This window comes from Carassius auratus, chromosome 18 (assembly GCF_003368295.1).
Source record: "Carassius auratus strain Wakin chromosome 18, ASM336829v1, whole genome shotgun sequence".
Lineage (NCBI taxonomy): Eukaryota > Metazoa > Chordata > Actinopteri > Cypriniformes > Cyprinidae > Carassius > Carassius auratus.
The window spans coordinates 21,185,152-21,196,164 of NC_039260.1; the positions used below are offsets into that span (position 1 = coordinate 21,185,152).

Sequence of the window (11,013 nt, forward strand, 5' to 3'; positions counted from 1 at the left end):
TGCTCCTTATTCTAAAATGTAAAATGTAAGTTAACCAAAACTTTCCTAACACACATTAACCTGCTTAACATTAATAAACAATATCTGACTCTCCATACCACTTGAAATTGAATCATCATTGTACCTAAAAGTTATTTCGGTGTAACGGCTTTAGAGATAATTACGCCAAGCATTCTCATCATCCACCAAAATGTAACAAGACAACACTAATATACAAAAATATTCAGACAAATTAGAAAGTTTATTATAAAGTCTATTAATAACCCTATGATGATAACACTAGAGCCCAGCCATTACCATTTAAAAGGCATCAAGAGATGCTTCAGAAACCTGTACAGTTCCAGCCGCTTGGGAAAAAACACTTTAAAGCTGATGTTCATGCCAGTAGAATGAACTGAAATCCCTAAAGAAGACGAAAGTAACAGAATTGGTTTATCTACATGCAGAAGGTAAAGTGCAAACAACACAGCCTGACAGAAGTGTCATGACGTTAGAGGAGGTAATCTGGTTTTTGGTGAGCTGATCACAGAATGTACACCAAATACTGATCCAGTAACTACACAAATCTAAGTCACATCCTACTAGATCGTTACAATGGACTATAGCATACTGAAAAAGGATAAAATGATTTGCCCTTCATAAAAGCACACCATATTATATAAAACACTATGATCTGTCTTTTATTGTAACAGTTATTAATATAAAACTGGTTATAGTTTTAAATAAACACTTGAAAGAATAAAAATGGCGATTAGGTTTAAAGGTTATCTTTCTAGGTAGCTCTAACTATCTACACTATCTAGAAATGTTCAGTGATTATAATTATTTCCTAATAAGACCAAACGCTGCAATGCAGCTTAATATTAGTGGTTTATTCCAGTGTAATAAATCCAAATGCCTTTGGTTTAACACATTTTCAGTTCATAGTCAAGAAAAAGTGGTTTAGTCCATCCGGATTCAGTTCGGAAAATGATGATATGGTTATCGTCGGATGCTGCCTGGCCTGGAACTGTGGACAGATATTAGATGTGAGGAATTAGATATGTAACCATTTTAACAAGAATTACACAATAGATCGTTGGTTGTGTATAATATATGTGACCCTGGACCATAAAACCAGTCGAAATAGAGATTTATACATCATCTGAATAAATGAGCTTTCCATTGATGTCTGGTTTGTTATGAGGACAATATTTGGCAGAGATGCAACTATTTGAAAATCTGGAATCTGAGGGTGCAAAAATATCTAAATATTGAGAAATCACCTTTAAAATTGTCCAGATGAAGTTCTTAGCAATGCATATTACTAACCAAAAATTAAGTTTTGGTGCATCTACGGTAGGAGATTTACAAAATATCTTCATGGAACATGATCTTTACTTAAAGGGATAGTTCACCCCAAAATCATGATTATGTTATTAATAATTCACCGTCATGTCGTTCCAAACCAGTAAGACCTCCATTTATCTTCAGAACAGAGTTTAAGATATTTTAGATTTAGTCCGAGAGCTTTCTGAACGAGCCATTATCTGGCTCAGCTCGGTGTTCATCTTCAGTTCTCTCTTCACAGCAGTTCAGTCAGTGTACTGTTTGAGTACATGAATTACTCCGGGATATTGGTTTGTTTGAACTTAGAGGAAGTGTCAGCCACATTAAAAAAGAAGTTCACAGCTTAAGTTATTTGTGGATTAATGCGTATTGGAGACGCGAACTGTTTAAAACGATTCAGTTCGATTTGATGAACTGGTTCAAAAAGATCCGGTTACATCGAGTGATTCGTCCGTGAACCGGATATGACAAATTGCGTTGTTTTAAACTCTCTCACAATAGACACAGAAGAGAAGACAATGCTGGATAAAGTCGTAGTTTTTGCTATTTTTGGACCAAAATGTATTTTCCCTCTGATGTCACATGGACTACTTTGATGATGTTTTTCTTACCTTTCTGGACATGGACAGTAGACCGTACACACAGCTTCAATGGAGGGACTGAGAGCTCTCGGACTAAATCTAAAATATTTTAAACTGTGTTCCAAAGATGAACGGAGATCTTACTGGTTTGGAACGACATGAGTTATTAATGACATGATTTTCATTTTTGGGTGAACCAACCCTTTAACATCCTAATGATTTTTGGCATGAAATAAAAATCTGTAATTTTGACACATACAATGTATTTTTGGCTATTACTACAAATATACCCCAGCGACTTAAGAATGATTTTGTGCTCCAGGGTCACATATTTTAAAACAGGCAGCAACATTCATCAGTTTTCTGAACTTTTACTCTCTCTCAGTCCATCCAAGATGCAGAGGAGTTTGTTTCTTCATCAGATTTGTAGTAGTGTAGCTTTCAATTACTTGCTCACCAATGGATGTTCTGCAGTGAATGGGTGCCGTCAGAATGGGAGTCCAAACAGCTGATTAAAATCATCACAAGTAGTTCAAACCACTCCAGTCCATCAATTAATGTCTTAAGATTTAAACTTCAAAAAATACAAATCCTCTATCCATAATATTGCTTTCTCCAGTCAAAAAGTACCTCTTCTGGATCAAGAGAGAAATCTGTACTGATCAAGAACTGTTTACAGTCCAAAATAGTTCTAAACAAATATGTTGGTAGATTTTGGTGGAAAAGAACAACAATGGATGGACATCCTCCACTACTTGTGATGATTTTAATCAGCTGTTTGGTCTCTCACTCTGACGGCACCCATTCACTGCAGAAGATCCATAGGTGAGGGAGTGACATAAAGCTACACTTCTCCAAATCTGATGAAGAATCAAACTCATCTGCATCTTGGGTGACCTGAGGACGAGCAAAGTCTCAGTAAATTAGATTTTTTTTTCCTTAAGCATTTAGAAACAGATAACTGTGAAGAAACGTCAAATTGTTGGTCATATGCAACTAAATGGCATAATAATAATAATGAGAAAGACTTCAGGTATATAATAATTGAAAAGGTGTGTTGGTACCCAGGATACGGCGGAGGTGGGGCATCATGTGGTCCATTGATGGCGATGGCTTGTTCATAAGAAGGTAAACCGTGAGCATCTGGGCTGGCATCGGTGTCTGTGTGAGGAATAGGGTGCAGAGAGACCTCCTCCAGTCTCCGGATGATCACTGAGGCATTGCTTCGGTTGGATCGACGTCGGAATGAACTTAATTTAAAAAGCAAAAACATTGCAATCAGTCTCTACAGATAATGACAAACTCTTAGCATAATTCTCAACACAGATAATGTGTTATTGTAAAGCCTTACCCTCGGAAGCCATAGTCTTTATTCCTCCCCTGGCAGAAGTACCAGATCAGGAGGCCAACTATAACAATAAAGACTCCAGCTGTGATGATGCCCACCAGCAGTGCTGTCACATCAACTTTTGATTGGGATTCACCCTGATCTACAAATACAGATGGACATAGCTATCAAAAATCTAATAATAAAATGCATATTTTATTTGATGACATTATTATTTGTTTATATATGACAGTGCTTTGTGCATGAATTCTTTGAAATAATGGAAGTTATTACATACACTACTGGTCAAAAGGATCCTGTGACGCTGAAGACTGGAGTAATGTAAATTTAGCTTAGCATTACATGAATAAGTTACAAAATATAAAGTCATTTTATATAATGTTTCACAATATACCTATTCTTGCTGTATTTTTGATTAAATACAATGCAATCTTGGTTTAAGCTTAAGAGTCTTCTTTTTAGAAACATTCAAATAATCTTAATTCCAAACATTTTACTGGCAGCGTACATGTGAAGGATTGCACATATACGGAAAGCAATGAAGAATGAATGAAGAAGTGGTTTAAAAAGAAGTGGAACTTTAGTGAACTGGGAAAATTAAAATAACATGCAAAGAACTCTGGATGAACTGGTTTCTTTCAGAACAGATAAACACTTGACTGAGAAGATGAAAAGATTTCAGGGTTTCGTTTTTTGCAATTTCTGTTAAGGGGTGTATGCATGACAAAAACTCACCCTTTTTATATTTCTTCCAAAAGTCATCCTGTCAAATCAAAAATTTAATGCAAATTAAAAATCATGTCCGGTATGAAAATAACAAATGGGTGTTTGTTAATGTGAAGGGAGTGTGTCACTCCAAACACACTCTGGCATCACGTTTTAATCATCATCTTTATTTGTACTGCCTAAAAATGAGCTGTCTGCCCAAATCCAACCCATGGGCACGTACACATGACAATGTCGTTTAACTAGGAGTGCTTGTCACAGCATGTGTAATGAATAAAATTAATTAGCCAAGAATAACAATAGTGGGATTACTCAGCTGTATCAGGGATATTCTCAAAGACTTCCCGAGCCTCCTCGTAACTGCACACCTCCTCGTAGCACTCTCGTTCTAGATTACCTGGGGTCAGGATCTCAAAGTCGAAGCGGTTCAACAACAGGCGACGTCCTAAAAATGTGTTGGCCTCCTGGTCCACAACAAACACTACACAGAATGTGTCAAATAAAACACAGTGTCATGCAATAATCAAAAGTAATGTTACATATATTGAAACCGACTTTGATAGAGATATAAAGTTAATCTGAACTTATGCAGAAAAATATACTGAAATGAAGTTATGGATATCATTATCGTCACTTTATAATAGGCTTAGTCTCATAAACCTAAACATATCATATCTTATCCTATCTTAGATCATGCTAGGATTTTAATTAGAGTATATGCGGTCATTATTTTGTTGAAAAACTAAATGGTAATGTTTAAAAGCATTGCACACCTTTACTGTCTTGATCTGGTGTTTGTAGGGTTTTTCTAACACACACACAGTGTCCACATAAAGTGAAGTGACACAACAGGAGGACAAATATCAGCATTTCTGGTCAACTGCAGGGAAAAAAAGACAAAAATCGGGACTTAATACTACAAAGCTTAGGAAAATTAACCATGGTGTTACTACAAAAAAATAAAAATAAATTATAATAAAAACACTGGTTACTATAGTTTACAAATATTGACTGGTTTTGCAGCGGTAATCATAGTTTAACCATGGCATTTGAAGTAAAACTGTGGTTATACAAACTTATTCAATATGCCCAAAAAAAAAAAAAAAAAAAAAAAAGTTTACTACAGTTTTACTATAATAAAACAACATGGTTAATTTTCGTAAGGGAAAGACACACACCCATATTGTGTTAGTTCAGAAGCTGAAATTCCAGTTGGATCTGAATATGAAAAAGGCCTCAGCTTTAATGGTCGAAATCGAAAGAATGTGAAGGAAGCTATAAAAGTAACTACTTACCTTTCAGCGTTAGTTTATAATTCCAGAGAATAACGCAAGCGTTCGACTTTAATACATTTCCAATGAGCACCTGAAGACATTCATGGTTTGGACGAAATGTAACTCGTTGTGTTTCAGGAAATTAACGTTACAGTTTCCGTTTACAACACACGAACACACACACAAAAAAGGACAAAAAAAAAAAAAAGGCTGAACTGGGAAACACCTGCTCAGACCTGAGTAATCAATCGAGAACAAATCCCGAGTTCACCGACACATACTATGGCGAAGGATTAGCTCATGAATATTTATTACGTTACATGACGTTCGCGCAGAACGCCTACTGGCTCAGACGTTGTCAGCGAATTCTCAAAATTTTCACATTTATGTAACTGAAAAAAAAAAAAAAAAAAAACACGTCAAAGAATATTATCATTCGTATGATTCTTAATTTATTCCCACAAAAAACTGCATGGTTGCTTTCATATATACTCTATTACAGAGGTAAATGAGGTTTACTTTAACATTTCATATCTATCCTGTCAGTGCTAAACAAGCTCACATTCGTGATGTTTGCCATTTTTGTAATGCTGAAGTTTTGATTTTAATTTTATTTTCTTGATTTTTAATTTTCATCTTTATTTGACCCTCTAACTTTAGCTCTATTTTTTTTCTATTCTATCTGTTTTCTTTTTATTTATTATATTATTTAAAAGCCCTTGCTACGTGTACTGTGTTAACTGTTAAGCTAACTGAGACTGGTTATAGCACTTGTGTATCATTGCACTTTTGTTGTTTATGGAATTGTCTTCCATTGTTCTCATTTGTAAGTCACTTTGGATAAAAGCGACTGCTTAATGACCAAATCTAAATGTAAATGCAATTTTTATTTTAACTTTAGTAAATATGTTTCCACCACTATGAAGACATCATTAGCCTATATTTTATAAAAGCAAAAGAGACAAGGATCTCGGGCACATTAACCTTTTAGTTTGTTAACCAAATTTCATATTTGCAATTAAGGAACAAGACAATTATAAATATATATTATTTTGTGTTCTGCGGAAGAAAGAAATTCATACAGGATTGGAATAGCTTGAGTCTGAGTAAATAATTTTCTTTTTTTTTCTTATCTTTTTATTTCTTATATTGGTTTTTTATTGTTTCTTTTTATCCAGCCACAGGTGGATGTCACTTTCAGGAACCACTAGATGGCAATGAAAACTTGCTGTCCACAGCAAATGAGCAAATGTTTAATTTAATTTTCATAATCATGTGAATCAAAACATTCTCTAAAACGAAATGGAAATAGTAACACAAAATATATTTTTAAAAAAATGTGATAAGCAACATTTAACCATTAATCATTTCCTGAAAACAACTTTTGACCAACTTTTAAATGATTGTTTTTTAATGTATTTTTGGTTTTCATTTTAATTTGACGTTTACTATTTGTCAATTTGAGTTATTTGTAGTTATTTTAGTTTAGTTTGGCTATGTTATTATTTTTCAACTAGCTCAATTACATAAATAAATATGTACGTATGTATGTATGCATTTATTTACAGTCAACACCAGTAGAGAACACCACTAGCACAAAAATAAAAAACTTATGTACACTGAGAAAAATAACAATTTCCAGTCTTCAGACATTTAAAATTCAGACTGTAAACTGGAGACTAAAGCACTGTCTCTGACCCTTGAGGAGTCCAGTGTATGATTACAGACTGCATGCTTGTAATTAACCTCAGTTATTTCTGGTCCAGACAATTCCCAAGAGCATTGTTAAATGTACAGAAGCACGTCTTTAACTATATATAAAAAAAACATCTACCAGAACCACATGTATGTTCATGTCATCTATGAAACATTAACAAGGCTCTCAGTGCATTACCATGCAGCTGATAAGATTACTTTATGCTCCATGGAGACCGCAAAAAATAATTACATTTGTATAAAAATCTTGAACATATCAAACAGCACAGACAAACCTCATCACTTTATAACCTGATTGCCTCATATCTATGCTTTCTGGGGAAAGCAACTCCTCCTCTGCCTCACCCAGATGATCTCCAGCCAGGAAAAGTCCCCAGTTTAACAGCAGTGATGTATTTTTGCTCCTCCTGGAGACTGGTGCTAATTGAACAGTAATAGACTGCATTATTTCAGCAGGGGTCTGGACTCTGTTGCAGCAGCATACTATGGCAAGCTGTTTTAACATTTAATCCGAAACCTACTAGTATCTATTTTAAAGCTATCCAACTTCACTTTCTGTCTAACTACTGTTCTATCAATTACAGACAAAATCAACAAAATGAATCTCTTGAATAAATGATTCAGTGACAATACATTTTTTAACAGTCACTTGTCTTCACATACTGGAGAAACGATGTAATCGACAAAATCAAACATTATTTGAAGTGCCAGTTACTTTCAAAAGGCGATTTGCTCTATTTTGATCGCAACCATAGACGTCAATGTTTATATCTGACTTTCATCCCAGTATTTCTGTGATAATATGAATGAGTGATAGATATAATATTGTGTAGTTGAAGAGACTCTTTGTGAAGCTATCTATCTATCAGATTTTAATGTTCCAGTATGACTTCTTCAATGCTAGTGGCTAAAAATGAGTGGGCTTACTAGTAGCATGAGAATAGATTCTATACATTTTAAGAAATAAATCAGGGTGACCATAAATTCACTTTTTTCCAAGACATTTCCTCTTTTTGGACTTATAAATGCAAATTCCAAATCACTCAAAATGTTCTTCACCTCTCCTTACTCTCCACCCATGAACAGTCAAAGTTGACTCCAGCAGTTAGTGTTGGATGCAGGGTTGTCAAGCCTGCTTTTTTTCCCCCATGGAAAATGGCTACTTATACACTGTTGTCATTGATAACCCCCCCCCTCCCTGCCCTCCCATTTGCATCAACTTACTGTTGCATTTACCCTTTTGAACTACAATAACAATACTTTTTGTTGGTCATAATAAACGACTAGGAACAATAATTTTTAACAAAAAGCGCACAGAACAGAAGTGCGTTACACTTTACTGTGTGGGTGTTCAATAACAGGTGCGTCTCTTCTTCAGTAAAAGAAAACAGTATAAAACATATGCAAAGTGCTGACTGACACTGATCAATGGCAGGTGCGGTGTTCTCTGATTGACTCGGGTACACACAATGTTAAACAGACCCGGGACCCGACTGACCATTTAAAACACCCAAACCCATACTGGTCCCAGGCGGGGTCCCGGGTGATTTTTTCCAAGTAAGACATGTTCCTGGATCCATATCTTTTGTTGCTCCTGCATCAACATTAATGTCCAAAAATTCAGACTTATCCCAATCCCTACCCCTAAACCTAACCGTCCCCATAATTTATTCCTAAAATCAGTGGGAAATGATATCTGATTAACAAGAGTATAGAAGCACCCAACCCTGACCTAAAATAAGCCTAAAACTGAAATTTGCTGAAAAGTTATCCCTTGATTCTGATTGGTTGATTGGAATGTTGTTCCAAGATCAACAAGGATGTCTGCATCCTATTGTGTTTATGATCAATATGCATAACAGTAACTGTAAAATATATATTTTAGGTATGGAACCTCCCTCAAATCCCCCTCCTCGTTTGCATCCTGCCACCACTGTCTTTTTGACAGTGGTCATCCTAATTAAATGTTAAAACGGCTTGCCATAAGCGCCCCGCTGCACTGCACTGAACGCATCAGTCCACACCGGACCTTGCAGTGAACTGATACAAGAGTCACATTCCTGTCTTTATCTGCTGTAAGACCAGACGACGGTGAACTCGTCAGAACCCCGCTCTGCTCTGGATGAATAATGACGGATAACTGGGGTCTGCTGCTGGAAATGCGATAATTTCTCTACAGTGGGAATTACCTCCTGCTATGTTACTGAATTCATGTTTCAGATCGTCGGAAGTATGCCAAGTTTACAAACGCGCGCGGAGGAAAAGATTTATTCTGTTTATTTTGCGCTGAAATTAAGATATCGACTTTCTTCAGCTTTGGCAGAGCAGTTTAAGTTCAGCAGAAGACCACTCAGCTATTACCCAATTGCATGCAGGCTTTTTATTAAAAACAAACAGGTTATCACATACAAAGTTATGGAATATGAACAGAGAGCCCCCCCCAAAAGCAAACTTTAGAAAAAGTCTGAAAGTCACTGAATAATGCCTAGATATCAAAATATGAAACCATGTGGAATTTATTTTAACGAAAAATAGCACAAAGCAAAGTGTTCTGGAAGAGGAAGTTTATAATCTTTGATCAAATACGGAGGTATATAATAATAATAATAATGAAATATATATATATATATTTGTGGACACATTAATGTTCTTATATTTTCGTTTTAAAAAAAATATTTGAAGTGGAAATATAAAATTTGACCATGGGATATAATGGCCCCAAAACAACCCCCTTAATGTTATTATTTTATTTTAATACTTTTAATTGTAACTAATGGTGTTCTTCAAAATTTAGATGTTTCAGTGCATACTCTTCATGATTAATTTAAACCTATGGGCTAAATGAATACAATTATTTAATTTGAGTGCTACTATTATCACATAACAGGTAAAATATGGGCAGCTTTCAGATGAAGCTCTTTTGTTCATCTTCAGTTTTTCAATAATTGAAGCAAATTGCAAAAATATCTAAATTAAAATAGCTGATTTAGGATTTTAAATTAATGGCATTTAATATATATATATATATATATAATTTATTTTGCAATAATTTAGAATAACTTTTTTTTTTGTAATGACAAACATGATAACTACACCTGTGTGAACTTAAGGAGAACAGAACTGACAACATACTTCATACATCCTCTAATGCAATGAAATTAATTTTTAAGTGTGTCTTAAGAGCCTAAGTGCTTTTTGGGGCCACCGTATAACCAGAGAGATAAGAAACATTAGCTACGACTTCTCTCAGAGCAGAAATATGATTCACCCCCGTATCAGATCTTGATAAAGCGGGGTCATGAAATTGGACACGGTAGACAGAAAAAATGAAGACATAACTGGTAAATCTCACACAACACATCGTTTGGGCATGAACTGTTCACCTTGGATAGTGAGCGCAAACAGAGAGAGGAAGGAAGAGGGAAAGTTTGCATTTCATTGAAACATTTCTCACATAATTAATCTCGACCTTAAAGTGTTCAGCATCAAAATCAACATTCTGAAAAGGTGTTGAATTTGACTAGCATGTTTTGGAACTATTATCATGTCTAAAAAGGGTTTTAAAAAAATGTCTTATCCTCTCATTTCCAGAGTTCATCTTTGACTTGCTAAATAAAGACGTGTAGTTGAATTTAGTATTCGGTCTCTCTCTTACTCACTTCCAGTTTCTGCAGGCCATTCCCTTCATTCACATCTCCTCAGCCTTTGACACTCAATTATGAAGGTATTCTACCTCAATTTAGTAAGTCAACCCTGTTATTTTGTCAACTTCTGGACTTGCTGCTGTGTCCAAACCCTGTTATTTGCACAAATTATATTTGCTAAGTGTGCAAATTTGGATGCTGCCAATGTGTCTTCCTGCTGTTTAAGTCAGTGGTCACTGCATTTACATTACTCATACTTAAAACAATGACTAGAACAAATGCAAATCATGAGGCTTATTGGAGAGGTGATACTACATCATGTGATAAGACTTTTTTAAATAACGACCATCTGCCTGTCTATTATCCTTTATACAGCACTGAGAGAGAAGCAGAAA

The 11,013-nt window shown here is 35.2% G+C and overlaps 1 protein-coding gene across 3 annotated transcripts; it reads right to left on the reverse strand.

Moving 5' to 3' along the window:
* Positions 1 to 654: 654 nt before the first annotated feature.
* LOC113118660 (transmembrane gamma-carboxyglutamic acid protein 4-like) lies at positions 655 to 7,367 on the reverse strand. 3 transcript variants are annotated; one of them, XM_026287996.1, is made up of 7 exons: positions 7,250 to 7,367; positions 4,758 to 4,864; positions 4,302 to 4,465; positions 3,994 to 4,021; positions 3,262 to 3,400; positions 2,975 to 3,160; positions 655 to 1,009 (listed from the first exon to the last, which is right to left on the reverse strand). In XM_026287996.1, the coding sequence occupies exons 2-7, from the start codon at positions 4,852 to 4,854 to the stop codon at positions 982 to 984; spliced, it is 642 nt and encodes a 213-aa protein (XP_026143781.1). In that variant the 5' UTR covers positions 4,855 to 4,864; positions 7,250 to 7,367; the 3' UTR covers positions 655 to 981. The 3 variants fall into 3 exon arrangements, with proteins under 3 accessions (XP_026143781.1, XP_026143780.1, XP_026143782.1); XM_026287995.1 differs by lacking the exon at positions 7,250 to 7,367 and adding an exon at positions 5,280 to 5,499; XM_026287997.1 differs by lacking the exon at positions 7,250 to 7,367 and adding an exon at positions 5,163 to 5,181.
* Between the last annotated feature and the right edge of the window lie 3,646 nt (positions 7,368 to 11,013).

What these genes read in the sequence shown, in the direction of transcription:
- LOC113118660 (XM_026287996.1), bottom strand. Translation starts at nt 4,854, where the DNA reads ATGCTGATATTTGTCCTCCTGTTGTGTCACTTCACTTTATGTGGACAC. An exon ending in TTGGAAGAAATATAAAAAGG is followed by an intron (nt 3,401 to 3,993) that starts GTGAGTTTTTGT and finishes CTGTATTTGTAG; the next exon opens with ATCAGGGTGAATCCCAATCA. An exon ending in CCACCTCCGCCGTATCCTGG is followed by an intron (nt 1,010 to 2,974) that starts GTACCAACACAC and finishes ATCTGTCCACAG; the next exon opens with TTCCAGGCCAGGCAGCATCC.